The 27,151-nt window shown below is 37.1% G+C and overlaps 3 protein-coding genes and 1 pseudogene across 5 annotated transcripts; all 4 read left to right on the top strand.

Moving 5' to 3' along the window:
- Window positions 1-659: 659 nt before the first annotated feature.
- On the top strand, window positions 660-1,277 carry LOC104720323 (glutathione S-transferase T3-like). Its single transcript, XM_087468564.1, has one exon. It carries the CDS (start codon window positions 660-662, stop codon window positions 1,275-1,277), a length of 618 nt encoding a protein of 205 aa, XP_087324690.1.
- A 378-nt stretch (window positions 1,278-1,655) lies between these two features.
- On the top strand, window positions 1,656-3,336 carry LOC147936039 (uncharacterized). 2 transcript variants are annotated; one of them, XM_087470203.1, is made up of 3 exons: window positions 1,656-1,938; window positions 2,053-2,750; window positions 2,859-3,336. In XM_087470203.1, the coding sequence occupies exons 1-3, from the start codon at window positions 1,882-1,884 to the stop codon at window positions 3,160-3,162; spliced, it is 1,059 nt and encodes a 352-aa protein (XP_087326329.1). In that variant the 5' UTR covers window positions 1,656-1,881; the 3' UTR covers window positions 3,163-3,336. The 2 variants fall into 2 exon arrangements, with proteins under 2 accessions (XP_087326329.1, XP_087326330.1); XM_087470204.1 differs by having other exon boundaries at window positions 1,704-1,938; window positions 2,854-3,336.
- Window positions 3,337-4,942: 1,606 nt separating this feature from the next.
- On the top strand, window positions 4,943-9,181 carry LOC104718782 (uncharacterized; annotated as a pseudogene). The gene is made up of 21 exons (XR_015569170.1): window positions 4,943-5,049; window positions 5,184-5,257; window positions 5,328-5,378; window positions 5,470-5,505; window positions 5,615-5,682; window positions 5,775-5,892; window positions 5,986-6,077; window positions 6,175-6,198; window positions 6,306-6,372; window positions 6,546-6,595; window positions 6,676-6,790; window positions 6,933-7,019; window positions 7,201-7,268; window positions 7,344-7,580; window positions 7,696-7,719; window positions 7,827-7,914; window positions 8,042-8,109; window positions 8,198-8,315; window positions 8,426-8,517; window positions 8,621-8,644; window positions 8,748-9,181. The product of XR_015569170.1 is annotated as an uncharacterized LOC104718782 (transcript).
- Window positions 9,182-22,676: 13,495 nt separating this feature from the next.
- On the top strand, window positions 22,677-27,049 carry LOC104718784 (uncharacterized). The gene is made up of 7 exons (XM_087470016.1): window positions 22,677-23,255; window positions 23,682-23,879; window positions 24,343-24,615; window positions 25,045-25,147; window positions 25,299-25,417; window positions 25,830-26,006; window positions 26,168-27,049. Exons 1-7 carry the CDS (start codon window positions 22,965-22,967, stop codon window positions 26,927-26,929), a joined length of 1,923 nt encoding a protein of 640 aa, XP_087326142.1. The 5' UTR covers window positions 22,677-22,964; the 3' UTR covers window positions 26,930-27,049.
- Window positions 27,050-27,151: the final 102 nt, after the last annotated feature.

Here is a 27,151-nt window from a genome sequence, read left to right on the forward strand (position 1 = left end):
AGATTAAGATATGGTAGTAACTCATACAAACTAGCTGTGTAATGTTTAGGGCAAGAGACTAGTAATCTGTAGTTAGATAGTCTGGTTAATTGATATGCTTGATTCTTGATTATGATTTCTTGGTTGGTGACATTTTTGTGTGGTTTGTTCATTGTTCATGCGTATTAGTTACATAAATTGAATTGTGACTAAGGATGTACTATGTACTTGTAAGTAAAGACACCAATTGTGTAGATAGAGTAAGAGCATGTGCATCTTAAAATAATACCAACTTCGTATCTTTCTTCTTCATATCCATTTTTGCCACCTTTAAATTGAATGAGCCATTAACGAGTACTTCATAGCTGTTTTTGAATTGTACTTGTCATAAATTGTGATTAGACTGTGTTTGTTAGCTCATTATGTTTTGTAACTTATTGCAAGTTACCTTTTTACCTATTAAATCCCAACCATCTTCTTTCTATTTCCATCATAAATCTCTCTCATTCTCTAAGTATTTTCTATACTCATTCTCTTAGCTAATCCCTTCTATTCTATACTCATTCTCTTAGCTAATCCCTTCTATTCCATACTCATTCTCTTAGCTAATCCCTTCTATTCCATACTCATTCTCTTAGCTAATCCCTTCTATTATATACTCATTCTCTAAGTATTTTCATATGGATTCTACGAATCCATATTATCAGTCTTCTTCTTACTTAAACTTGCTTAACAGTCAAGAATCCGTTGGTAGAAATGAAAACTTTTCTTTTGAAAGTTATCAACCGTCTGGACAGAACAGCTCACAACCTTCTGAGGTGCCACCTCTTTCTCAAGATACACCAGTGGAGCGCAAGGAGAGAAAGACATGGGCACCTGCTGATGATGAAGTCCTGATCTCTGCATGGCTCAACACTTCAAATGATGCCATTGTGTCTAATCAACAAAAGGGAGGAAGCTTCTGGACGAGGATTAGCCGGTACTATGCTGACACTCCTCATGCTAGAAATAGTGGTGAACAGATGATGGTGACACATTGCAAGCAGCGTTGGCACAAGATAAATGACCATACTAACAAGTTTTGTGCGGCAATGGCTGCTGCAGAGAGACTGAACAGTTCTGCTCATTCGGAAATTGATATCCTAAAGAATGCACATGAAATCTACTTTGCTGAGCATAAGAAGAGGTTTAACCTTGAACATTGTTGGTGTCTGTTAAAGAATGAGCAGAAATGGCTAAGCCTTAATGCTATTAACACGCTTGCAACAAAGAGGAAACCAGCTGCCGAAGGTTCATAATCATCAAGCTGCAATGTTGAGGACTGTGAGAATAGGCCAGCAGGGGTCAAAGCTGCAAAGGCAAAAAGAAACAATGCTCAGTCCACAAACACGAAGAGTCTTGCTGAGTATAAGATAATGAAGATTAATTTTAAAATTTCTATGAGTTGAATAAAATGTTTGTTTTTCTTTTTATGTTTTATGTTTTATGTTTTCTGTTTTTGTTTTTAAGTTGAATAAAATTTCTAAATTTTGAAAATATTATTAATTTATTCGGGGGACCAAATACAAATAGACACCAATGCTCGTACTAAAAATAAGAAACTCTCATAATAATATTATTAAACTTGGGGGACCAAAACCAAGTATACACCAATGCCCATGCTCTTAGTGCATAGTAAAGAATCTTGTGTACAAATTTGATCACTAGACTTTTCCTTTTGCTTTGTCTACAAGATTATACAATAAGGGAAAAAGAAAATTGGAGAAACAGAGAAAGAGACATTATTGAAAACCCTTTTTTCTTGTGGCCAACTACTTTGGTCTAAGATCTAAGTGAAGAAGTGACTTCATTGTTGACTAACTCCAAAACCCTTTTTATTTCCTTCATTATCAAAGTGAAGCTATGTCGTCTCTGCTTCTCAGCCTCTCTTCCAAACCCTCTCTCCGCAAACTTGCTTTGGTGAGTCTCTTCTAATCTCTATCTCTCTGTTTCTAGTTTTTTTTTTTTGGGTGTAATTCTCTGTTTTGTCTCTGTTTTGTCTTCTGATGTATACTTCTTCTTATGGTTCCCCAGAGATGCCAAACCCTTCGGATGTTCTCCGCCTCAACCACCAACCCTTACTTGTTGCATCGAGCCAGTGAAGAATCCCAACTGACAGAGTTCGTCATGTTTGACCCGGCCAAGGAAGAGTATTCCAGCATCGTTGATAAGCCACTTCCCAAATATTTGTTTAAGTCTAGGCTGGTGGGAAGTTCCCATGGATGGGGCGTTTATCTCAGCTCCCCTGACTCCATTGTAATCAGTGACTATCCCTCGAGCTCCAAATCAAACCCCAAGATTATCCCTCTGCCTCCTCGGCCAAATGTAATTGGTTCTCAAACTGAATTGGTAAGTGGTGTGGCAATCTCCTCTTCTCCTGAAGAGGAAGACTGCATTATTGCTGTCAAGTACACGGGACGTCCGGTGAGTATATATACGCCCGGTAGAGCCCATAAGGGGTTCCTCCTCGCTATGTCTACTGGATTATTCGATTATTTTGAGCAGTCAAAATTGATGTATTCCAAGAGGGACCAAAGGTTCTACATGCCAAGTTCTGGTGGCCACCACTTGTGGTCTTGGGGTGGTCTCTCAGGCACCACGCCTCAGTACCATGAGTTAAAATTTCATAACCTTCCTCAGTTTTCCCAAACCGAGTTGCAGCTTTTGGATTCCTGTTACAGGTCACACGAGCTTGTGGAGTCTCCTTCGGGACAACGTTTCCTAGTCAAATGGTACGTACGAAGTTCGAGTTGTCTGTTTGCCTTTTCGCGGTTTCCTATATGCTGTTAGATAATCAGATATATTATATATTAACTTGGCTCTGCTTGACAATAGGGCAGGTATGTCGGAAGCCCTACGATGAAGTATTTAGCATTCAATTGTGGCGGCACAAAGCGGTTCATGGTTTTTAGAGAGGAGGAAGATATGAACATGTCTTACACAGAAGACATTGGTGATCTCTGCATATTCCTCGGCAATAACGAGCCTTTTTGTGTCAAGGCCAGCTCATTCCCTGGCCTAAAACCTAATTTCATCTATTTCCTCGGTGAAGGGTATGGTGAAGGCTACGGTGTTTACGATATCGCCACTATAACCCCACGTTCCTTCACACCCAAGTCTACACCAGTTTTCTGCTCGGGATAAATTGTCCTCCCTTATTGGATACCTCCAATGTCTCTCTAGCTAGTTACATGCATGTCCTTCACTAGTTATGTATTGCCTAGATTATGTCAGTGTGTACAAGGACGAGAAATCAAAACATTCCTTGTTGTTATCCCATCTTAAATATTACATGGAAAAGAAAATTATGGTGTTCCATTTTCACTCATCTATTCTTGGATACTTGGATAGAGCTCTCTCTCTCTCTGGTTCTGCGTCCATTTTATTTAACAAACGCAACGCATTGGTCCATTTCTTTAACGACTTCACACTTATAACGATAATTTACAACAGAACGAAAATACAACTACGACAATTTACAACGCATTGGTCCATAGTCTTTTTTATTTAACTATATATATGTGTTGTTGAGTTGCGTTGTGTTGTTTAGATATACAAATATAACTTGAAATTTCTTTGCTTCTTTTTTTTTTAAAATGAATTTTTAATACTTTTTGTTAAACAACAAATGTAATTCATGAAATAGTTTATTTTCATAAATATAAAATATATTAGTTACATAAGATCTTTTAAAAGATATTTCTTGCATATCTTGTGTAGTAGAGAGTATTTACAAACAATTTGATTTTAGATATATTTTATATATCCATAAAAATAAATTTGAATTCATTTTTAGTAATTTCTCATATCTTATATATTAATTAAATTTATATTATTAAGACTATAATGAATACTTTACTATTTTAAAATACCTTTTAAAGTAATTTTATTTTTATTTTAAATTATAATTAGTTAATTGTTTTCAAAATTAAACTAGATTTATTTATTTGTTCCTAAAACTGTGAGGAAAAATATGTACACATCTTAGTTGCAATTTCGTTTTCTTGGTTTTTTTTTAGTTTTTTCCTAAAATATTTATGAAGAATCAAAAATTTTGATTTGATTTATTATGTATTTAAACATGTTCTTTATTTAATTCTGATGTTTATGTTTTCCGTAATTAAATATTCTAATCAAATACATGTTTTAAATTAAAACCATTGAAAAAATCAGTGGTCAAGATTTAATTTCATTTTGATAATCGATGGTAAATATTTGAAGAGAATCTGACTTGTCACGTATTAAAATGATCCGCGCGAATCTGACTTATTAGATCGTTTTATTTCAATGATATATTAATGATTTTAAAATATATAAATTATTTGTTTATATATTATGATGGATACGGGACGAAAAATTATGATGGATACGAGACGAAACGAGAAAAGACGAGACAAGATGGGATGAGATGAGACGAGAGGAGATGAGTTGGAATGTGAGGGGATGGGATGGAACGGGACGTGTTTTCCATTCCAAAGTAAATACGTTTAGGTTTATTTTTAAAAAAATTACATGAAAATAATACACCTATACTACAACACCCAGATTAATATAATTCTTAATCAGTTTATAGATTTAAGATTTATATGAAAATATTTTGTCCCTGTACCTCGAGCTACTGCCTCGTTTAACGTAAAAAAAATACAAAAGATAACCAGATATTTATATTATCTCAAGAAAAATACATCCGCGGTGTTGTCCGGGTTCAATTTCTAGTTTTAAGAGTAATAAAGCATAACCAAACCAAATCATATTTACTTCGTTTTTTTTTTTAATTGCGAGTGAACAAAACACAAGTCATGGTGCACATAATAAACCCAACAAACAAAAGCCCAGCCCAAACGACTACTATTGTTTTCATAAATACATAAGACAGATGAGATCTCTAGGGTTTATTAGTTATTTAACTTACTTTTGGCGCTTGCTCTGCTCTGAACCCTTTCCGGAAAATAAACGACCGTCGCTCTTTTCATATTCATCCATCCATGGCCAGTTCTAGCAAGGAATCGGCCGCTAAAGCTAATTTATTTAGTTTGTTTTCTGTGGCTCTCTCTTATCTGTTTTTTTTTTCATTAAACCCACATACATACTTGGCTGTTCGCTGATTTTAACTCTAGTTTTTGTTTTTGTTTTCTTTTTTTTTCCTGCCCTTCCTCTCATTTTAGGAAAGCGAAACCTTGAAGATGATTTGGAGAAGAAACCGATTTTGAAGAGACATAAGGAAACATCCGACGAGAAGGTAACCAGCTAAGATGGTCGGATTTCTCTTCTGAATTTTCTTTACACTAGCTGCTCTATGTATGTAACAGGATGAGACAACGGCTGATAGTCTTGAGCAGGCTAATTTAATCTCAGTTAAGGTATAACTTTTGAAGTTTTTTTTTAAAAACTGTTTGTTAGATATTATATTGTACTACAAAGTTTATGTTCAGTGTCTACTCAATTTAACAGGAGACGACAGTGGATGATGGCATTCTCATTCCCGAGGTACCTTGTTCAGATGAAGGCAACTTATTGTTATCATTGCAATTTTAAGTCCTTTCAGTCTTTCAGTCGGTTGTCGTGTTAACAAAGACAACTTGTCTGATAAATTCAGGCAATTTCCGTAACAAATAATACCCTCTTGCTTCGCCGTCTCTCTCGCGAAGCACAAATACCAGATATGTAAGTAAGTATAGGTGCTATTGGCTTTAATTTCCACTGTCCTTCTCAAAGCATGACTGGTGATGACTTATACTCCTCCGATTTTACTACAGCATCTCTTTCTTCAGTGATGTTGGAGACGTTGTTCATGTTCGACTTATAGTAGGCCACCAAGGCAAGCATTGTCGCTATGCCTTTGTCGAGCTTGCTTCTGCTAACGAAGTAAAGATGGTGAGATTAGTTTTGTAGTAATGATTAGAAATGTATTTTAAGTTGTCATTTTAAAACAAGTAAGCTTACTGAGAAAAATCTTTTATATTCTAGGCGCTGGAAAAGAAGTGTGATGAATATCTGCTAGGTCATAAGATTTTACTTTATATGGCTGATTTCAAGAGATCTACATACCTTCTGCCCAAGTAAATTGATTTATTATTGTAACTCTGGTTGTCACTTATCTGCTAGAGTTTTTGATGCCATTGCAGTAAGACTAACTCTGCTATTTTTGTTACGTAGGTATTGCATAGAATACGACTCTTGGTAAGGGTTTGTTAACTATTTGCCTCTTGATGAGTTTGTTATCATTGGGTCGATTTTGTTGGTATACATGGAGTGATCACTAGCTAGTCATGTTTTTGATATTCCAGGTTTGAAAACTACATTCGAGGAGAAAGCCTTCTTACAGAAGAAGACGTAGGATTTGATGACGTTGAGGTACATGTTCTTATTATCTTCAAAACAACACAACTCTTCCCACAAAATTCCTAAGATGATTTATTCTGGGGATGAATCTTTAGATGAGGCTACTTTTTTTTTTTTCTTCTGTACGCAATTTAAATCCTCTTCTCCTTAGGGTCGTGCTAACACACTTGGCCTTTTAATTTCAGAAAGTACTCATTGTCGCCAATCTCTCTCCCAACACTAAATTACCAGATATGTAAGTAACACTTTAAAATTTCCACTTTCCTTCTCGGAGCAAGTTTTTCGTGGCTCATATTTTATCCTCCACTTTTGCAGCAAACGTTTATTCAAATATATGGGAGTTGTTAGTGTTCGACTTATTGTGAACAACCAGGGCAAGCATTTGGGCTATGCATTTGTTGAGTTTGTTTCTGCTTACCTTGCAAACAAGGTGAGAGCTGTTTTGTATTAATGATGAGAAAAAAAAAACATAAAAATGAAAAGTATATAAGTAGTCATTTGAAAATTAGTGTACGCTTAGGACTAGTGGTTATTTGAAAGCACTATAGCTGATTAAATCATTTTTATTGTAGGCTCTGAAAAAGAAGAATGGTGAATATTTGCACGGTCATAAGATTTTTCTGATGAGGGAACATGATGAAATTCCTGATTATGTTGAGGTACCTGCTCTTATTATCTTCAACACATGTCAGCTTAGCGTTTACTAACGCAACCAACTATTGCCACAAAGTCGAAAGATATGACTTATTCTGCTACTGATGAGGCTACTTTTTGTTTCTTTACAATTCAAGTCCTTTTCTCCTTGGAGTCTTGCTAATTTAACTTGGCTGTTAAATTCAGGCAGTTGCTGTAGAAAAAAAAACGATCTTTATCTCCCATTTCTCTCCCCAAACTGATATATCACATATGTAAGTAACACCTAATTTCCTCTTTCGCTATGGAGCAAGTTTTTCATGACTGACTAATATCCTCCATTTTTGCAGCATCAGTTTCTTCAAAGATGTTGGAGAAGTTGTTCATGTTCGACTTATTGCAGACAACAATGGCAGGCAGAGAAGGTGAGACTAGTTTTATAGTAATGATGAAATATAGACAAGTAGTTATTTGAAAGTATTGCTGATTAGATGTTTTATTCTGTAGGCGCTGGAAAAGAACGGTGAATATTTGCATGATCGCAAGATTGTTCTTGAAGTGTTTCATGCTCCAAACCATCCACCCAAGTAAATTAATTTTCCATGTTATGGAGATTTGTTTATGTAACAGTACTGGTTGTAACTTATTGCTAGAGTTTTGATGCCATTAAAGAAGACTAACGCTATTGTTTTTGTTACTTAGGTATTGCATAGATTACAATGTTTGGTAAGGGTTTTTTACTAGCCCCTTGAGTTTTTTTTTCTTACCTAGAGCATATTGGATGAATTTTTTGGTCTACATGGAGAGATCACTTAGGGTTTTTGATGTTCCAGGTACGAAGACTACCTTACACAAGAAAGCCTTCTGATGGGAGAAAACGGGGCAGTGAAAGGACTTGATGAAACTCCCGATTTTGTTGAGGTACCTTGTTCTTATTATGAGCTTACCCTTTGATAACATAACTGTTGCCATCTTCCGATGAGTCTACTTGAATTTAAGTCCTTTTCTACTTTTAAGTTGTGCTAACACACTTGGCGGTTATATTCAGCCATTTGCCGTAACAAAGAAGACGCTCTTTGCTTCCGGTCTCTCTCGCCACACTAAGTTATCAGATATGTAAGTAGTACCTTAAATTTCCACTTTTGTTTGCGGAGCAATTTTTTAATAGTCTGATATGTGAGTAATATATCTTCTATTTTTACAGCATCAGTTTCTTCGAAGATGCTAGAGAAGTTGTTCGTGTTCGACTTCTTGTAGACCACATGGGTGAGCATGTAGGCTGTGGGTTTATTGAGTTTGCTTCTGCTGAGGAAGCAGAGAAGGTGAGATTAGTTTAATATAATGATGAAAAATAGTCATTATACCTATGATGAAAATTATACAAGTAGTTATTTGAAAGTACGGTTTCTGATTTAACCTTTTATTACCGCAGGCTGTTGAAAAGAAGAAGGGTGTACCTTTGCGCTACTTCAAGATTTCTCTTCAACTGGCAGAGATAGCAGCTCCATACCCTCTACCACCCAAGTAAATTGATTTCTCACAAGGAGATTTGTTTGTCTAAGTTAATTATTGCTATAGTTTTGATGTCATTACAGAATAATTAAAGCTATTTATTTTTGTTAATTAGGTACGACCTTGTAGAGAAGCTTTGGTAAGGGATTTAACTATTTTCATTTTTTAGTTTTATTATCAAGAGCACATTGGGTGAAGTTTTTGGTATACATGGAGAGATCACAAGTGTCTTTGATATACAGGTATGAAGACAAACTTCGAGGAGGAAGCCTTGATTTGGAGACCAAACCTAATCTGAAGAAAGCCGAGGTAGCTGCTGAGTTCTGCGGTAAGAAGACTTCCTTCTCCTGTGACGAGTGATGGTAGAAGCGCTTTGTAATTAGCCCCAGAAGAGTGATCTGATTGTGCAGTGCTCTAATGGCTCTAACCGCATCTTTAGACGTTGCATCTTATATATATATATATATATATATATATATATATATATATATATATATATATATTTTTGCAGCAGTTTATGGAAAAAACCCTGGAGCTCCAATTTATTTACAAAAATGTCATTGTATTTATTATTTCATATTTAATATCTAATATAAATGTTTAACAACCAAGATTTACCTTTTAAGGGAAATTTGTACATTAACTATATATTCAAATACTTAATTATCGAGTGTTAGATCTCTTAGCCGAGATCTCGGCTTCTCTTTATTTTTTACAAAACGATGTTTAGAAACAAACTAATTGATTAGATTTAATATTTTTCCAAAACAGATTTTAGGAGATATCTCCTTCCATCTGATTACTCACCACATTCAATTACGAAGATATATATTTCCATATGATTTATGTCAAAATCGAAATAAAATATCTGTCTTAAAGTATGTAGTGTTTTTATTCCATTCTTGTAAAGGACTGTTTTTTTACGTTTTATTTTCAAAGTGTAATTATTATGAAAAATATTGTTTATATATAACTTAGCAATATAATTTGTAATTTAAATACTAACTCAAAATTCATATATATATATATATATATATGTATATATATATATATTTTTTTTCTACAAAATTAATACTTAATGAACTCTATGATAGCTTATATATTTTAAAACGGTAAAACTCAAACATAATCATTGTATAAATACAAAATATTATCCATATATATAGTAAGTCTACTAAGCAATAACATTTAATTTTTAAAAATAAAAATTTAGTCTCACAGTATACCGCGGGTTCCTATCAAATATTTTACAAAACAACAGCCTTTATTAACTCTGATACTTAAAAGCTGTCTGTTTTTAAGGTTCAACTTTTCCCCTGTTAACCATCAAGTGGTACTACTAAAACAAATGTACAAGCTACACAACCACAATCTTGAAGAAATAACTGGCACTGTTCAAAGCACATGATAAGATCCGTAGCAAAGTCATAAGACATGCCCTGACAACCTCCACTTAGATCATTTGGTAAGGTTGTTGGAGAGAATAAACTAATGTCCCTCTTTTGAATGATAGCAAATTAAAATAAATATCCCAGATTAACTCACTTCTTCTATAGCTGTCCTTGGTACAGAGCCAACAAAAAGCTTGACTACAGTGCTACGATCAGAAACATCTGCAAATCAAAATTATCGAGCTACTAGTATTGAGCCCATGCTATGCACGGGTAACGAAATTGTGATAGAATTAAAAAAAATGGACTGAATTTTTTTTGCCAAATTAATCTGATTAAGTGATTATACTGCAACATTAATGGTTTTGCACTTAAGTTATTACCTTCCAATATATTACATGTTATGTCTTGTTTTTATTAATTAAGATTGATGTCTTTTATCTTGGTTCTGCTTCTCTTTGTTCCTGTATTCCACTATTAATTTTCTTAAAACTCTTGTTATTCTAAATTCACCAAAAGCATAACATATATGATAAAATAAAATACAAATCATTTAACTAATATAGTTAAGAATGCATACATCAAGGTTCAAAGTAAAAACGAATAGAAATAATGTATATAAATACAACATACCATCGAAGCAAATTAAAAGCATATTTTAAACTTGTAATGCTCCTGTTTTTTTCCTCCACTGTTCCATCAAAGTATAACAAAAACCTTGATAACGAAAAAAAAAAACATAACAAACTTAGATACAAATATAAAAACCATTTTTAGTATAGTTACAAACAATCACTCGTCAACTTTAGAAAACATATACACATAGCATGGGATATTAAGATGGTTGCAGCCAAAACTTGGCTTGAGATCAATTTGATTCAGGAACTAATTTTTTAGAGTGAGAGAATAAAAAAGCAATTACTATGAAAAATAATTCAAGCGCAGAAAGACAATAAACGTTGGAGGTAAACACTTTTTTTTTTTTTTAACTATTGAATGACACATCTATATTATAAGCTAATAAACCAAATTATAAGAATGATTTGGGAAAGAAGTACATAGTACAAATAAAAAACAAAGGGTTATAAAATTTGCCATACAGAGAAGAATATGAATTTGACTGTGTGTGAAATAGAAGACTAACCTTGTTGTTGTTTCCATTTGGTCTTTTCTTCTCCTGCAAACAAATGACAAAATCAAAGTTCTAATCCCTGCTAAATATTAATTCCGGTAAAAGGAGAGACGAAATCCCTCAAAACAACCAAAAAATTGAGGAATGATCAGTTACTTATTATACCTTTACCTTACCTAAATCATTTGAAATGAATGAACCCAAAAATGGTACAGAAATAGATATGACCACTCAATTGTTCCTAAGGATCAGTAAGACAATGGATTGTTAGTATGGAAAAAGTGACAGAGAAGCCAACCATGAATAGGAAATACATGGTTAATGGTAAATATGAATTATATGGAAGAAAAAGTCTAAAAATCTGTATTAAAAAAGGTTTCTCTATGGAATCAAGAGACATGGATACGCAACCGAAAATGATAATTTTTTATTTATTTTGAAAGCGATTAAATAGTTGTCTATCACCGACATTTAATCTCTAGTTTCTACTCCCTAGTTTCGAATCTTAAAGCTCAAAATAGTGTTAAGTCTCAAACATTTAATCAGATCGCTCAGACTTTTCCTTTTTTTTTTCCATATGAAAGAATAGATATTCATGAGAGTACCAAAAAGAAAACGTTATAACGTTTTCACTATACATAGGCGAGATTTGTGGATCTAACTAATTAACGAAAAAAAATCTAGTGCAAGATATTTAGGTTTAAGAAAGACAAATAAAATAAGAGGAATCAGGAAATCAAAATACATTTGACCTATGGCTCCCCTAGTCAGCTGACTCAGCTACGAAGACAACTTCTTACGTTGACTGGTTCTCTCGCTACCTCCCGCAAATGATGCGTTTGCGGATGGTAGCGGTTGCTAGCGATTGGAACCAATCACACAAACCGCTTCCAATCACTCCTAATAACATGGTATCAGAGTTCAGTAGCTTCTGATCCTTTTTTCCTTCACCTTCCGCTTCAGTCATCTTCTTCTTTTCTCTGTCAAATCTCTTCTTGTTTTCTTTTCGTTTTCTTTTCTTAAAAAAAAAAGCAATGGCGGCCATGGCAAATCAATCACATGAACGTGCATTTGGTGTTACCAACATCAAATCTCAAATCCCCCTCATCCTAAATCTCGATGATCACAGCTACGACGCCTGGCGTGAATTGTTTCTTACTCATTGCCTCACGTTTGATGTTCTTGGGCACATAGACAGCACTTTTCTCCCAGCAAATGCTAACGATGCAGCCTGGTACAAACGTGATGGACTAGTAAAGCTTTGTATCTATGGCACACTTGCTCGTCCCCTGTTTCGCTCATCATTCAAAACAGGTGGATCTTCACGCGATGTTTGGCTACGTGTGGAGAATCAATTCAGGAACAACAAGGAAGCCAAAGCTATTCAACTTGACAATGAACTCCACAACCAAGAAATTGGAGATCGATCGATCAAAGAGTACTGCCAGAAGATCAAATCGTTGGCAGATTTACTTACAAACGTTGATGCTCCACTCAACGAGAGAACAATGGTAACATACCTGCTCAATGGGCTGAATGACAAATTTGATAACATTATCAATGTTATCAAACAAAAAGATCCATTCCCATCATTTGAAACGGCAAAATCCATGCTGGAACTAGAAGAGAATCGTCTTATGAAGTCTCACCGCCACTCTGCAACTCACAAAGATCACTCATCCTCAACCACTGCTCTCACAGTCGCTGCTGCACCGTCTACACCTCGTCAACCTCATCACCAGAACTACACTGATAACAGAGGCTACACTGGCAACAGAGGCAACAAACATAATTATCGCAATCGCGGTGGCGACAGACAGAACAACAACAACACCTTCCGACCTAGCTTGCCCAACTGGCCCACTTCATCATATTGGCATGGCCCATATCCTTTCTGGCCCAATTACTTTGGCAATTGGTCTCCCTTCCCTCATAACTCGATGAGACCATCAATGTCGTCTCCTCCACAACCAGCTTACCCTCAAGCTCACTTAATGGAGATACAACTAGGAACACCCACAACGGAAACACTTGTTGATCCCAATGGTGCTCCATGGATCATGGATACTGGGTCGATGGCTCATTTGTCATCTTCTTCAGGTAATCTCCACTCTAAGCTTAATCATAGTAACTCTCAATCAGTCATGGTGGATAATGGTTCCAAAATTCCAGTCACTTGTATCGGCTCTTCCACCATAAAAAGCCTTTCCCGACCCCTAGCACTAAAAAATGTCCTGGTCACTCCCCAAATACTCAAAAATTTAATCTTGGTTCGTCAATTTACCATAGATAATTGGTGTTCTGCTGAGTTTGATCCTTTTGGTTTTTCTGTGAAGGACCTTCAAACTCTGAGGACTCTGCTCCGATGTGATAGTAAAGGGGACCATTACTCACTTCCTCCTACCATCAATCAAAGCAATTCCTCTTCCTCAGCTCTTTTAGCCTCAACTCCATATCTTTGGCATAAACGTTTGGCTCACACAAATAATGCTAGTCTTCATTCCATTTTGTCAAATTCTTTGCTTCAGTGTAATAAAAACAAGCTTCCATCTTCTTGTGAACCTTGTCATTTGGGGAAACAAATAAAATTGCCATTTCACACTTCTAAGTCTTTTGTTACCAAACCGTTTGAACTAGTGCATTCAGATGTTTGGACATCTCCCATTCCAAGCATCAGTGGGATAAAGTACTATGTTCTCTTCCTAGATGATTTCACTCACTACTTATGGGTTTATCCAATCCGCAAAAAGAGTGATGTTTTCTCAAAATTCTTACACTTCACAAAATTTATCCAAACTCAATTTCAGAGCCAAATTCAGTTTTTCCAATGTGACAATGGGGGGGGGGGGGGGAATATAAAAACACTCTGTTCAATGATTTTTTTGACAATAATGGTATTTCTGTTCGTTTCTCTTGCCCACACACCTCACAACAAAATGGCAAATCTGAAAGAATGATACGAGCGGTGAACAATGCTATTCGTGCCATGCTTTTCCAGGCTCGCCTATCTCCAAACTATTGGGTAGAAGCTTTACATGCCGTTGTTCACATTTTAAATATCATTCCTTCATCTTCCATACAAAATCAAATCCCACACAGTCTTCTCTTCAACAAATCACCAACATATGATCATCTGCGTGTCTTTGGGTGCTTGTGTTTTCCAAACTTGAATCATTCCAACCTATCTAAGTTATCTCCAAGATCAACTCCATGCCTGTTTCTGGGCTATCCCTCTCAACACAAAGGATATAGATGCCTTGATTTAAAAACAAATAAAATCATCATATCTCGTCATGTCCACTTTGATGAAGATATATTTCCAGCTGCAGAAAAACTTTTATCTCAAGCATCTCCTTACAACTTCCTCGATGCGATTGATGATACTTCCCCACTGTTTCAACAAATCCTTCAAACACCACTCCAAACAGCCCATTTGCTTCCAACAGTTGAGAACCCACCCACTAGTGTACCTATCATTCCATCTCACTCAATGACAACTCGTTCAAAATCTGGGATAACCAAACAGAAAAATGTTTTGTCCCTAATCACTTCACCACCAGCAAAATCACCCCTTCCAAAAGGATACAAGGAGGCTCTTCTGGATCTAAATTGGAATCCGGGAGAGTTGGAATTTAGTACCTCGACCTCCCAAGGTCAACATTGTTCGATCTATGTGGCTTTTCAGGCACAAATATGATGCAGATGGACTGCTAACACGCCACAAAGCAAGATTGGTAGATAATGGGAAATCGCAGGAACATGGTGTTGATTATACAGAAACGTTTAGTCCAGTTGTCAAACCAGCCACTATACGAGCTGTCCTTGATGTTGGAGTTGCAAAAAACTGGCCAATGCATCAACTTGATGTCAAGAATGTGTTCCTACAAGGCGACTTGACAGAAACAGTTTACATGCACCAGCCACCAGGATTTGTTAGCAAGGAGTTTCCCAACCATGTTTGCAAACTGAACAAAGCTATTTATGGCCTAAAACAGGCTCTAAGAGCATGGAATGCGAGGTTTACAAAGTTCCTAAATCAGATAGGCTTTCTCATGAGCAAGGCGGATAACTCTTTGTTTGTGTACCGCAAAGGCACTCACGTTGCTTACATATTGTTGTATGTCGATGATATAATGTTGACCGCCAGCTCAGTAAATCTTCTGCATCAAATCATTGAGCAACTAAAAGAAGAATTCCCAATGTCTGATTTAGGTAAGCTATGACACTTCCTAGGCATCAAGGTGGACTATAACAAACAAGGGATCTTCTTAAGTCAGCATGTTTATGCAAAGGATATCATCAAAAGGGCTGGTATGGTAGAATGTAAACCATGTGCAACACCTGTTGATATGCAGTCAAAGCTTTCTGCTGGTGACCCTATCCCAGATCCAACTACATATCGCAGTCTAGCTGGTGCACTTCAGTATCTAACATTCACTAGGCCTGATATTGCTTATGCGGTTCATCAGGTATGCTTGCATATGCACGATCCAAGAGTTCCTCACATGACAGCTCTCAAACGAATCATTCGATACCTACAAGGAACAGCAGCTCATGGTCTTCAGTTGTATCGCGGTAAGATTGACACTCTGATAGCATATTCAGACGCAGACTGGGGCGGTTGTCCTGACACATGACGCTCTACTTCAAAATATTGTGTTTATCTTGGCCCAAATCTCGTTTTGTCGGCAGCTAAGCGACAACCAACCGTTTCAAGGTCAAGTTCGGAATCTGAGTATAAAGGAGTTGCAAATGCTGTTGGAGAACTCACTTGGATAAGGAATTTGTTGCGAGACCTTCACCTCCCAATTCACAAAGCTTCGTTGGTCTACTGTGACAATGTCAGTGCAGTCTATTTAGCCACCAATCCGGTTCAACACCAAAGAACAAAGCATATCGAGCTAGATATTCACTTTGTACATGAGAAAGTAGCTATATGAGAGGTTAAAGTCTTCCATGTTCCTTCTGCACTTCAATATGTAGACATATTCACCAAGTGACTACCATCCTTCCTATTCAACGAGTTTCGATCCAGCTTAAACATCCGAGCACCCGATGTTTCAACTGCGGGAGGGTGATAGAATATAGGATATTTGGTTTGAACTGTTCAGATTATCTCTCTTGTATATTGTTGTGTATATCCCATAATATGTGGAACAGCTATGTAACAACTTTGGCTATATAATGCCATGTACATCAATGAAACCATTCAAGGGAAATTATTCCGATAACAACCACTGAATTCCAAAAGTTGCTTCCTGCAAGCGTTTGCGATTGCGGGCGATTGCGGTTGTAATTTTTTTTTTTGTGTAAAAAAACTTAAAAGAAATCAATGATAATGAAATTTTTTTTGTTATATTTTCTATCTAACCATTTTACTCATTAAGGATGAGAGAAAATGAAGTACAAATATGATTGCAGAGATTATAAAAGAAACAATTAGAAGAAAATAATATTCCAATTAACAATAATCCGGAAAACTTAATGTAAATTTAATGGCACATCGCACATAAGTTCAAAAAAATCTAAATAAATATAATATTTCATCAGAAATTTAAGAATAAGATTATTTGTGAAAAATATTAAAACAAAACACCAGTGACTCTTCTAAACTCTCACTTGACTTTTCCTACCGTTGCAACTACTGACCCACGTTCTAAAAAAAAAAGAGAAAAGATCTACGATCTAAAGCATATGTTTTGTCATTTATCAAATTACTTGATTAAATTTTTGATGAAAAGCCAAATGCATAAAGGAATAAGTATTTCAATATGATTTTCTTTTTTTTTGAATAATTATTATTTTAATAAATTTTAATTATAAATCAAGTTTAATAAAAATTTTGGTGTTTTTAAACATTTATATATTAGGTATCACATTTATTATGTTCCAACCGCTATTGCACCCGCTGGTCAACCAGTCGTAAACCTCCTGCAAACGCACTAATTTTAATCTGCTAAACCAGTCATTCAAAACGCTTAATAACGCTTGAAACCGCAATCGTCTGCTTCCACAATCTTCCGCAACCGCAACCGCAACCGCAACCGCAGCGTTTGAACCAGTCATGGTGTTAGATTGATTGATTTATTTTATTTTGTCGACAACTTCTTAGATTTTATGATGTTAAAATATACTATTACATTTGATAACATATGCGCAAAGACAGAGCCAGCCTGAAAGGAGCTAGAGCACTATTCATACCCAATATAATTGGTTTGCTCACACCCAATGTTCGGATGCTCTTGATGATTTTGAGCTTTCCCCTAAAGGCTAAAGCATAACCTACTATAACTAACACAACTTCGATAAACTATAACCAAAGTTAAATTTAAGTCAAAACAAGAAAATGTCAAGTATAAACAATGAAATAAATTTTAAATACAACCCTCCTGTGTCTCCCTAGCTAGTTACATGCATGTCCTCCACTAGTAATGTATTGCCTAGATTATGTCGTGTGTATAGAGAGTACATATATAGAGAGTACATATATACTAAAAGATACATATGTAATTAAGTATGAACAAAATCCTTATGTAAAAGCCTATATATGTTGTAATATCTTCTATCAATAGAATCGAGCATTTCCTTACATGATATTAAAGCAGTAAAAATCCTAGACCTAAATTTTTTTTTTCTCGTTTCTTCTCTTCTTCATTTTCTTCTTCACGTTTCTTGTCACCATGGCTGAACCCTCCTCTGATGTCATAAACACTGCCTATGTAACTCAGCTTCATAACGTTAACATGTCAAATCTTACCAAGCTTACTGATTCAAACTTCCTGATGTGGAGTCGTCAGATCTGTGCGTTGCTCGCCGGTTATGGACTTTGAGGTTATCTCGATGGTACCTCGGTGGCTCCTGCTTCCACTATTCTCCGTGCCGGTATCACCACACCAAATCCCGCGTACGATATTTAGCAACGTCAAGACCAAATTATCGTCGCTAGTCTCCTTGGTGCGATCTCCGTAGAGATCCAATCCGTCCTCTCTTAGGCGTCCACGACTACACAGATATGGACTCCTATGTCATCTACCTATGCGAAACCAACTTGGGGACATATCAAGCAAGATCACTCATACGGGTTCCGCTTTACTCCCTACACCCTCTCGTTTACTTGCTTTGAAAGATGTGCTTTATGTTCCTGATATCCGCATAAACCTTATTTTAGTGTATCGATTGTGTATTGCTAATAAGGTTTCGGTACATTTCTTTCCGGCATATTTTCAGGTGAAGGATCTGAGCAACTACTCCAAGGCAATTACTCCAAGGCAAAACTAAGAATGAGCTGTATGAGTGGCCGGTTAACCGCAATACCATCAATGTCTTCTCCGCCTCATCCTCTCCGGCAACTGATCTCTCATCCTGGCATCTTCGACTTGGGCATGCATCTTTTCCCATTTTAAAAGCTGTTGTTTCTAAGTTTTCTTTACAAATTTCTCCTTCCACACAAAAACAATTATCATGTTCTGATTGTTTTATCAATAAAAGTCACAAACTCCCATTTACAACAAACACTATTTCCTCCTCTCAACCTCTTGAATACATTTACACAGATGTTTGGTCATCTCCTATAACCTCCACCGAGAATTTCAAAAACTATCTTGTTCTTGTTGACCATTTCACTAGATACGCATGGCTATACCCTCTAAAACTCAAGTCCTAAGTCAAAGATGTCTTCATTGCCTTCAAGGCTCTTGTTGAGAACAGGTTCCAGAGGCGGATCCGCACGTTGTATTCTGATAATGGAGGAGAGTTCCTTGCTCTGCGCTTGTTTTTGGCGTTACATGGTATATCGCATGTCACTATACCGCCTCACACGCCTGAACACAATGGTATTTCGGAGAGGAAACATCGTCACATCGTGGAGACGGGTCTTGCTATGCTTGGGCATGCATCTGTTCCTCGTGGCTATTGGCCATATGCATTTGCGACTGCGGTATATATCATAAACCGTATGCCCACAGACGTCATTAACGGTGATTCCGCGTATCATAAGCTGTTTCAAACACAACCAAACTACAACAAGCTCCGAGTTTTTGGGTGCGTTTGCTATCCATGGCTTCGCCCCTATAGCACCAATAAACTCGAGTCTCGCTCTACGGCGTGTGTCTTTCTAGGCTATTCGCTTACTCAAAGCGCTTACCTGTGTTTGGATGCTACAACTGGACGTGTATACACCTCTCGTCATGTACAGTTTGTTGAGACAAGCTTTCCGTTTGCCACTGTGACCCAACCGTTATCATCGTCTCCTCCGGTCTCCGTTGTTCACTCGCCGTCAACTATGATACCGGTGATGTCGCCAAATCCGGCTTCTTCAACTCCAGCTCATTATGAGCCGCTCCCGTGCAATGATCCTCACCCTCCATCACCGACGGTACCACCTTCACCTCCGTCTTCATCACCAGAACAATTTTCAACTCAATCAGGTTCGTCTTCTCCATCTCTCGACCTTGATCACGAGACACGCACAAAACGGGTTCATGATGGGTCTCACTCTATGAATGTACCTGGTCCACTTCATGGGTCCACTCCATCAAGCCCATAAGGCCCAACAACAACAACAACAATGACCTCAACAACATCACCATCAAGCCTGTTAACTCCTTTTCCCTCAACGACTCTGTCGTCTCGTTCGCCGTCTACAGATCCTGTTATCCAGGTTCCGGTACCGGCTCCGCCTCCACCACCGGTTCAGCACGCTATGCAGACGCGGTCTAAAAACAACATTATTAAGCCAAATACCAAATACACTATATTGGCCACTTCCTCATTGGTCATACCGACTACGGTGGCAGAGGCGATCCAAACTGGCAGAATGCCATGATTGAAGAAATTAATGCTCAATTAAGGGAACATTCATGGGATTTGACACCTCCGACTGCACAGCAAAATGTCATTACATGTAAGTGGATTTTCACACTTAAAAACAAATCTGATGGATCCATTGATCGGTATAAGGCTCTGTTGGTTGCCCGTGGTTTCCATCAGCAGTATGGGGTTGATTATTCGGAAACGTTTAGTCCAGTGATTAAATCAACAACGATTCGTCTTGTGTTGGAGATTGCGGTAAAGAAAAATTGGGCAATTCATCAGGTTGATATCAACAATGCTTTCTTGCAAGGCACTTTGCAAGAGGAAGTATATGTTTCACAACCTCCTCGGTTTGTTGACAAAGATCGCCCCCATCATGTGTGTCGCCTGCGTAAAGCCTTATTTGGCTTGAAACAGGCTCCACGGGCTTGGTACACTGAGCTTCGTCAGTTTCTCCTCCATTCCGGTTTCAAAACCTCTCTCGGTGACAACTCTCTCTTCATCTACAAAAATGGTGGTTCCTATGTCTATGTATTGGTCTATGTAGACGACATAGTGATTGATGGTCCTCCACCGTTCGTCACTGCTTTCAATGCATCTCTTGCTGCTCGCTTCTCTTTAAAGGATCTCGGCCCATTAAGTTATTTTTTGGGTATCGAGGCTACACAGACGTCTACCGGGCTCCACTTGATGCGGCGACGGTATATCATTGATATGCTAACCAAGAAAAATATGCTCGGCGCAAAACCGGTTCCCACACCAGTGGCTTCCTTTTCTCAACTGACGGTATACTCGGGGACTCCTCTACCTGATGCAAAACAATATCGCATGGTTGTTGGGAGCCTCCAATATCTTGCATTTACCAGACCTGACATTGCCTTTCCTGTGAACCGTCTATCTCAGTTTATGCATGCACCGACTAATGAACACTGGCAAGCTGTCAAGAGGGTGTTACGTTATCTTGCAGGGACGTCATCTCATGGTATTTTTCTTCGACGTGATGCTCCACTAACTGTACATGCTTTCTCGGATGCCGACTGGGGTCGCGATAAGGCCAACTATGTTTCCACGAATGCATACATTGTATATTTTGGTGGTAGTCCTGTCTCTTGGTCGTCAAAGAAGCAGAGGAGTGTTTCGCGATCGTCAACGGAAGCAGAGTATAGAGCTGTTGCGAACACATCTTCTAAACTAAGATGGATCTGTTCTCTGCTACACGAGCTAGGTGTCACTCTACCAACGACCCCTGTGATCTACTGTGACAACATTGGAGCTACATATCTTTGTGCTAATCCTGTTTTTCATTCTAAGATGAAACATGTTGCGTTGGATTCTCATTTTGTTCGTGAGTACATCCGGTCCGGACTCCTTCGCGTCGCTCATATTTCCGGTGTCAATCAACTCGCAGATGCCCTCACAAAGCCGTTACCGCCATCACGTTTTACAGAGTTGAACTTCAAGATTGGTGTCAAGAAATTGCCTCAATCTTGAAGGGGCGTATCGAGAGTACATATATACTAAAGGATACATATGTAATTAAGTATGAACAAAACCCTTACGTAAAAGCCTATATATATTGTAATATCTCCTATCAATAGAATCAAGCATTTCGTTACAGTGTGTACAACGATGAGATTAATCAAAACATTTATCTTAAATATTACATGGAAAAGAAAATTATGGTGTTCCATTTTTTGAACAGATCACTCATCTTGGAGACTTGGATAGAGCTCTGTTTCTACATCCATTCTATTTAATCGTAAATTGTCTAATTGTTTTAAAAAAGACTAAAGTTCTTCATTTGTTTCTGTTGTAAATTGTCTAGTTGTTAATATTAATGTGAAGTAAAGTCGTGAAAGAAAGGGACCTTGTGTTAATATACAAAGATAACACAAGTTGTGTGTACTCGAAAGCAATCGTGGTTCATCTTCCTCTACCATAAATTCAGTTATGATTAGTATGTATGGAGCCTAAACTCTATAAGTTTAGCGTGCCAATCCTGATTAGAGTGGTAGTAATACTATAGAACCTCTATAAATTAATATTTTTTAAATTAATTTTTGCTATATATTAATAAATTTTTTCGGTCTTGAATTGGACCGTTGTAAAAAATGACACATTTCGATAAAATAATAAGATATTATTTTTTTTTGGAATTCTATGTAAAAATATGGTTTCATCAATATCATAAATTAATAATTAAATAAACTAAATATATATATATATACATATATATTTAAGAAAATCGAGTGAAATATGACTCTATTGTTGTTTGCCTATTCTTAAATTTGCATTCTTGTTCGAATACATCTCTAATCTTTTTTATTGTTGTCTTCACAATCGCATCCAAAAGTTGTGAAAAGTCTATATGCGATTATTGCTTATTTAGTAACTGGTTTTAAAGGTACCGCAATATATTCTTCGACTTTATCATTACCATAAAGATAGTAGTACCAATTCTTATAAACTCTAAACTTCTAATATTTATTATTTTTGCCTAGATAATTTAGTAAGCAGTTAAAATTCATCAACCAATATTATACATTAAAAAACTTTTTTAAAAATGTAAATAATAACAAAAGTATTTTTTATAGTAATAGAAATTTTTTTAAAATTATGAAAAAATCTCTTTATAAATAAATATTAATTTATCGATAAACAAAAACCTAAATAAATTTAATTTATAGAGGTTTTACTGTATATCATTCGATTGCTTTAAGTAGGAAACAAATCGATATATTATTATTCCTTAACCTTAAATGGTTACCTACTTATCCTTGAAATGACGAGACTACCCCTGATTCATCTTGGTAGATGCCGACGCGTTCATATCCTTTATCGTAAATTTCAACCTTAAAAAAAAAAATCATGAATGATTGAAATCATAACGATTTCTCAATTTCATTCTCTTCTGTCTCAATGCCCAAATCGGGTTGTGTTATTGGAGAAATCGGAGCTTCGATTCATGCATTATAAGAGATTTAATTATCTTGCAAGAATTCGAAATCTGCGTCCTCGTTTTCGAATTCGCTGAATCGTTGAACGGTTTTGTGATTAAAGGAGGAGTGGAAATTGGATTGTTTAACGGTTTTGGTGATTAAGGAGGAGGAGGAGGAGGATCGGAGATGGCGGCGGGTGCAATGGTGACGGCGACAGGAGCAGTTGTGATTCTATACTTACTGAGCCGTCGGATCGTGTGGGCGAGAAACGGGGAAGATGATCCAGGAGGTGAATTGGGTAAATCAGGGAGATCCGGAAGGAGGAGGATTGTTAGGAGACCGGCTCAAGCGCCGGCGACTTGGCTTGAGACTATTTCAACTTTATCAGAGACGTTGCGTTTTACATATTCAGAGACTCTGGGCAAATGGCCTATCGCCGATCTCGCTTTTGGTATTAACTATTTGATGCGTAGACAGGTTTGAATTTTTTTTCACTGGTATCTCTGAATTGGATGCATAAATTAGCCACCTTGATATCGTATAGATATGTTCTTGGGCTCAATTGAAAGATTTGTTTTTTATTTATTGATTTTTATATATTAAATGTCCTCACTGTTCTTTCACATTTTTGTGAATCCAATTTCGTTTACTTTCCTGATTAAGGCATATTTGAGCTCTATTCGAATATGTTAGTGCCGGGATGGTGTTGGTTAATAATTTTGCATGTGGACAAATTTTATAGACTTGTAATCTAATGACTTAGTGTGTAGTGATGCGTCACTATCTATATCCTTCAACTGTAGTTTTGCTGTTGTAATGCAGAGTGTAATTAGTTTAGGTTCATTGGCCAATTTTGTGGCTAAGTTGGTGACATTGTATGTTTGCCTTTATTTGTTTTTCCAGGGAAACTTCTCAACTGCTAGTGTTTATGCTGGAAGTAATTGTATAGAGTTAAAAGGACCACATATTATCATGGAGTTGACAGAGCTACTGAGATTTTTGACCCTCTGTATGCTTTTCTCCAAGAAGCCATTTCCCGTGTTTCTGGAGACTGCCGGTTATACTCATGAAGATGTCCTTCTTCAGAAGCCTAAAGCAGGGGTAGGTCATACATATCAATGTGATTTTCCTTCATGAGTAGCTTGTTTATAGTGACTACATGCTTTCTTGTCCGGACTAGAAATTCTTTTTTGAAGCACTATCTATTCATACGTTATGGATAGATTCTCTTAGGAACATATGTTTTATTGGGAGGCTAACAAGAGTTTGCCTCACATCGATATTTTAATAACAGTATATATTCCCCATAATGATTGATTGTCAGTGCTGTTCCTCTACTAAAGATTGGACCCAACTTGTTTCAAATAGTTTTATCGGTTGAATTGTATATGTGATTCAATGTCTATCCTGCTGGTCAAATGGAAACTAAAAGAAAAGTGGTAGCTTGATAAGAGCTCAGTGCCAAGTGTTTTGTTTCGTTGAATCTTTTATACCTTTGAGGTCTGTTTTGCTGTTTTCATTTATATCTGGAACCATGAACAATTTTATCTTGGGAACCCTGCAGATTATGCAGCCTGCCTTCACGATTATACGAGATTGCAAATCAAAATGTATCCTGCTATTGATCCGTGGCACTCATAGCATTAAAGATACATTGACGGCAGCAACTGGTGCAGTGGTCCCTTTCCATCATTCAGTTTTGCATGATGGTGGGCTAAGTAACTTAGTTTTAGGTTATGCACATTGTGGAATGGTTGCTGCAGCTCGATGGATTGCTAAACTTAGTGTTCCTTGCCTCCTCAAGGCCCTTGATGAGAATCCTAGTTTCAAGGTTCAGGTAAATGCTCTGTATTTAGCGATACATTATTGATTTACAGATTACTACTGGGTCTTCTGTTTTTACTAATTCTTTGTCTCGTTAGGACTACTAGATTAACTACCGATAGGTGTAGATGACTTAGAAAAAATGTATGTTATTTAGTCATGTCATAATTCAGATCATATTTTTCCTTCTACCTTTCATTTGTGGACAGAAGTGATCTTTCCAGTTGCATTCCAGGACATTATGTAGGATCTCCGCATCTTTGACAGTAATCATATTTTAGCTGATAAAATGTACAAACATCAGAGTCTATTTAACTAATACTCAAGTTCTAATTTCAATGCATATAAGCATCCGTGTTATAGAATGTTCTTTACAATTTCACTGTTGAAATAGGTTGTCCTTTTCTACTGTATCGTTTCTAAGGAGCATATATTGTTTCAGATCGTAGGTCATTCTCTTGGGGGTGGGACGGCGTCACTTCTAACATATATTCTGCGGGAGCAAAAAGAGTTTGCGTCGGCTACTTGCTTCACTTTTGCACCAGGTACACCCAATTTAGGAGTAATGGTGGTATTTGCTTGTCTTTTATGTCATCTGCTCCTGTTTCTTAATTTTGAATCACCAAACTCGTTATATGCAGTTAGTTTTGATTGTTACAATGCTTTGCACTGAACTTTTTATCGAACAACTTGCAGCTGCTTGTATGACTTGGGATTTAGCAGAATCAGGCAAGCACTTCATTACTACTATTATCAATGGATCTGATCTAGTCCCAACATTCTCTGCTGCTTCAGTCGATGACCTTCGTTCTGAGGTATGTGACCTGCTTTTCCTATGTATGTGAATGCTAATATCACGGAATTTATCCTTTTCCACCATTGGAATAAGTGGTCCTGAAATGGTACAATATATTGCTAACCATGGTATGTCAAACCTAACATGCTTAACTAGGTACTGCCATCGAGAGATATCTATAGAGATATCATATTTCCCCTGCTAAATGATTAATAGACTTTTCAGACACCGTAGATATTTTCACTTTTTGGCACAAGTGCATCAATGGTCGCAGCACTTAATCGTGATTTCTGTGGGTTCTTCCCGGCCATGATTCTCTAGTTTGTATCCACTTTTGCAAGCGTGGTTCAAATTTTCTCGTAATGTATATAGTATATGTAAGCTCATTTTTGATACAGATAAGATCCTTTTTTTCTTCTATTTGGTGGCAGGTAACCTCGTCCTCATGGTCAAATGACCTGCGTGATCAGGTTGAACACACCAGGGTCCTTAGTGTTGTTTATCGGTCTGCAACTGCTATAGGATCTCGTTTGCCCTCTATAGCCAGTGCAAAAGCAAAAGTGGCTGGTGCTGGGGCGATTTTGCGGCCTGTCTCAAGCGGCACTCAGGTAAAATCTGTTGTAAAACAATACAATTATCATGAGCCAAAATGGTTGCGGCTTTATGAGTGAAGTGTGTATGTGGAACAACTAAATATATAGATTCGTGAACAAGTATTTATTTTTTCATGATGATGTTGATGAATGATTAATGGTGAAAAATTGTTCAGGTTATGCTAAAGCGTGCCCAAGATGTAGCGCATGCCGTTGTGCAGACCCGTTCAACTCTCTCATCATGGTCTTGCATAGGACCACGCCGTAGAGCTATTAGCTCCCAACTTAACTCTAAAGTCACAGACTTGCCGGAAGCATCCGCTCTAATACCCGAAAGAAGAAGCACTGAAGCTTTACTGGCAGAAACCGTAGTGATAGATCGTAAAGGTCACAAGAAAACAGACCATTGTTCTTCATCAAGCAGCAGCGAATCAGAACGTGAGGATGCAGAAGAAGAAGATGAAGAAGAAGAAGACGTGACAGAAGGCGAGCTATGGGATGAACTGGACAAAGAGTTGACTCGACAGGAGAACGAAAGAGACAGTGAAGCCATGGAGGAAGAAGCAGCAGCAGCAAAGGAGATAACAGAGGAAGAGACTGTAATTACGGGCGGGGGCGATTCCTCCACAGGACAGAACCAGAGTCCAGTTTCAGCATCTTCAGTGGACTTGTTAGAGGACCAACGGTTTTACCCGCCAGGTAAGATAATGCACATAGTGTCAGTGACTGAGACAGAGTCTGAAACAGAACGTGATGACGTGATGGTGGTGGGGACGACGACGACAGTGGAGCGTGTAAGGTTATATGAGACGCCAAGAGAACTGTATAGAAAGATTAGGCTATCGAGAACAATGATAAATGATCATTATATGCCAATGTATAAAAAGATGATGGAACTCTTAATTACTGAGCTCGAGTGTGATTCACACGCTTCATGAGCTTCCCCTCACCTCATCAAGTCATCTGTACATTAGAAATATTTATACACAGAGTTTACATTGGTTTCCTTCAAATGTACAGAGATATTAATGGAATAACAAAATTCTTGGTTGTGATTATCCTTATTGCTCACTGTTCAACATTTTTCATACCTTTATTGTGTTGATCTAACTCTCAAACAATAGCCTCCACTTAAATTTGATGCATATGCACTGGTTTCA

This window comes from Camelina sativa, chromosome 10 (genome assembly GCF_030686135.1).
Source record: "Camelina sativa cultivar CO46 ecotype springtype chromosome 10, ASM3068613v1".
Lineage (NCBI taxonomy): Eukaryota > Viridiplantae > Streptophyta > Magnoliopsida > Brassicales > Brassicaceae > Camelina > Camelina sativa.

Coding starts and splice junctions, on each gene's coding strand:
- LOC104720323 (XM_087468564.1), top strand. CDS start 660: ATGGATTCTACGAATCCATATTATCAGTCTTCTTCTTACTTAAACTTG.
- LOC147936039 (XM_087470203.1), top strand. CDS start 1,882: ATGTCGTCTCTGCTTCTCAGCCTCTCTTCCAAACCCTCTCTCCGCAAA. Junction 1,939..2,052: donor CTCTCCGCAAACTTGCTTTG/GTGAGTCTCTTC, acceptor ATGGTTCCCCAG/AGATGCCAAACCCTTCGGAT. Junction 2,751..2,858: donor CAACGTTTCCTAGTCAAATG/GTACGTACGAAG, acceptor ACAATAGGGCAG/GTATGTCGGAAGCCCTACGA.
- LOC104718784 (XM_087470016.1), top strand. CDS start 22,965: ATGGCGGCGGGTGCAATGGTGACGGCGACAGGAGCAGTTGTGATTCTA. Junction 23,880..24,342: donor TTCAGAAGCCTAAAGCAGGG/GTAGGTCATACA, acceptor GGAACCCTGCAG/ATTATGCAGCCTGCCTTCAC. Junction 25,418..25,829: donor TCGATGACCTTCGTTCTGAG/GTATGTGACCTG, acceptor ATTTGGTGGCAG/GTAACCTCGTCCTCATGGTC.